General features: G+C 40.9%; 1 protein-coding gene across 1 annotated transcript; it reads right to left on the bottom strand.

Annotated features, from left to right (window-relative positions):
• Nucleotides 1-302: 302 nt before the first annotated feature.
• Nucleotides 303-1058, bottom strand: LOC148940831 (uncharacterized). The gene has a single exon (XM_089105084.1). It carries the CDS (start codon nucleotides 1056-1058, stop codon nucleotides 303-305), a length of 756 nt encoding a protein of 251 aa, XP_088961210.1.
• Nucleotides 1059-2636: the final 1578 nt, after the last annotated feature.

The following is a 2636-nucleotide window of genomic DNA, read 5'->3' as shown; positions in this document are numbered from 1 at the left end:
TAAGGTAAGTATCGTTCATTGTAATAGGCAAATGACCCTGGTAACCCCAATTAGTTAAAAATATACAGTCATATCTATGCCTCAGGCGTAAGTTTGAATGTAAGTTTTTAACTAATTGGGCGCTTACTACTGGTTACACAACGGAGTATTGAAAAAAAAAAGAAAAAAAGAGAAAAAGAAAACTCAATAAGAGAACCAACAGGACTTCAATAGAAAGCTATATACAGCATACTAAAATCGTATTTACATTAGCCTCCTATAACCCGGCACATATTATGATCTATATTGAATGAAGACCAAAATCAACCGATTCGCTCAGTAGCTAAAGTAATCGGGTCCACAGCGCTGGAATTTTTTAAAACTCTTGAGTTTCTCTCACATGGCGGAACACTTAAAAGATACTTTGTATACTTATAGTAAACCCGACGGACTGAACGCTTATCTGTTTCGGTGAAAAGAGACCAAAACGGCGAGAGTGACAGAACATGCGGGATAACGAACACGGAATACAGCCTTCCGAGTATACGGCGGTTATACATACGTTTGCAGGGTAGAAGTAGTCCGTATGCTTTGCGTGCCTTTTTTGAAAAATGCTCAACTAGTGCTTCACGAGTAGACCGCAGATCTGAAGTGATCGGCAGTCCAAGGTAAGTGAGAGATGGCTTTGAGCTCACCGCAGTATCGCCTAGGAGCACGCTAATCGGGGTCGAATCTTTCGCGTTGCGACGAAAAACAACTACTTCACTTTTGGCAGCATTAAAAGCTAGCCCAATCTTAGCATATTCATCACTCAATATATTGTAGTTAACCTCAACCCTTGAAACAGACCTACTTGCGTTAAGTATATGATCAGCGTAATTGATGAGCGACACGTCTATACCTAGATATATGCAGCAAGTTTTGGCAGATTCTTGAGGGACGATAATACTGTTGTTGTATAGAGAAGGGGAAGTAATGGAGCCTTGCCGGATACCTTTACGGACAGGTATAACTACGGTGGATACCACCATACCGTGATGAGTGGGGACTTTAATCTTCACTCTCTGCCTCCTATACATGCTCCTCCATGCAACGACAACCGAACGGTCAACTCCGCGTTTAAAAGCAGAACTAAGTATGTGTGCGTGGATACCGGAGTCGAATGCTCTACGCACATCGTGGCTTGCTAGAACAAGTGTATCATTATTATCGTGAGCACTGAGCAAAAGATTAGCTATCAACAAATGAACATGCTCGCGACTAGTACCACTCTTAAACCCGAACTGTTTTGGGCTGAGCTAAGCAAAATGATAATGTTTTCGCATTCAGCTATTCTTAATTTTATCCAATCAAACATTCAATCGGGTATTTATGATGAAGTCGTTAATAGTCATGCAGTGGAGTTTTTTTCCTGAACATATTCTCAAATATGCTAAAGTTGATTTATGGGCAGAAATATATCCTAGTAGCAAAACAGTACCAAGGAGACAAGGCGATAATGCATCCGCTCGGCATTTGAAAGATATGATTGATTTGCTTCAGAAGTGTGAAAATGAGGAGCTAACAGTGTCAACGTACTTAGTTATTTCACCCACTGAAGTGCCTGTAATTCCTGCTGTTGCATATCATAAACTTGCTTCCAAAATTTTTGCTCTGGATAGTACCCTTAACTTCATCAAAGAAAATGTCACAGCTTAAGATTTAAATTTTCTGTCACTTCCCATTCCTTATGCTAGTCCTCATATTGAAAACACTGCCACCATTATTATTTCAAAAGTGCCTACTAAACTTGACGACCCTTCAAAACGGGCTCATACTAATAATTAAATCCCTGGCCATGAAGCTATTCACAGCATAAAGCCTTCTGGCGATAAGCTGTTTGTTAGGATTAGTCAATCTGCAGCAATGATTTTCAGCGATACTGTTCCAACTGTATTGAAAAGCTGTGACGTCATGATGCAAGAAAACAAATTTCATGGCATTGTTAAGGGGGTGCCCGCTAATTATGAGGCGATAATTTTTGAGGAATGTGAAGGTGTCATCGATGCTGAACGTTTGGGAAAATCTCTGGCTGTGAAAATTAACTTTGCTGATGCTGTAGCCCAGAGTAATAGCTTACGACTCCGGCTCAAGGTGGGTTATGAATCGCTGAATCCGGATCTCTGAATTCCTGCGCCCGCCCCGTTGCTGTCGTAATTGTCAATATCCCAACCACATGAAAACCAAATGCGATAAGCCAACAAAATGCATCCACTGTGCCGGCTCTCATGTATCATCCCGTGATTTCCCCTGTGTTTTTTTTCCAAAATTCGCTAATTATGAGGGTAATCACGCATCGTATGGCCAAAAATGTCGTATTCTGCGTGATGTCCTGAGCGAATGTGTGTTTCGGAAATGACTGTCGAATTGTCCGTCTCAATCTGCTCTTTTTAATATCAATGGCACGAAAGATAAAGACGGCTCATTAAATAAAAAAAATGAATGATTTTGACATTTTGTTCTTGCAAGAACATTTACTTCCCGCCTTCTCCGTTAACTCTCTACGAAACAGTAGCCACCATATTGTCTTTACCACCAATGCCCGAAAAACAAAAGGCCAACCTTCCGGGGGCCTTGCATGTGTTATCAAACGATTAGCTACTCCTTTATCACCTATC

Source organism: Artemia sp. Qi Xiang Cuo, chromosome 19, assembly GCF_049724085.1.
Source record: "Artemia sp. Qi Xiang Cuo chromosome 19, ASM4972408v1, whole genome shotgun sequence".
NCBI classification, from domain to species: domain Eukaryota; kingdom Metazoa; phylum Arthropoda; class Branchiopoda; order Anostraca; family Artemiidae; genus Artemia; species Artemia sp. Qi Xiang Cuo.
Note: the sequence above shows the minus strand (reverse complement) of the source record. Positions and strands in the feature narration are given on the sequence as shown.

Coding starts and splice junctions, on each gene's coding strand:
- LOC148940831 (XM_089105084.1), bottom strand. CDS start 1,058: ATGTATAGGAGGCAGAGAGTGAAGATTAAAGTCCCCACTCATCACGGT.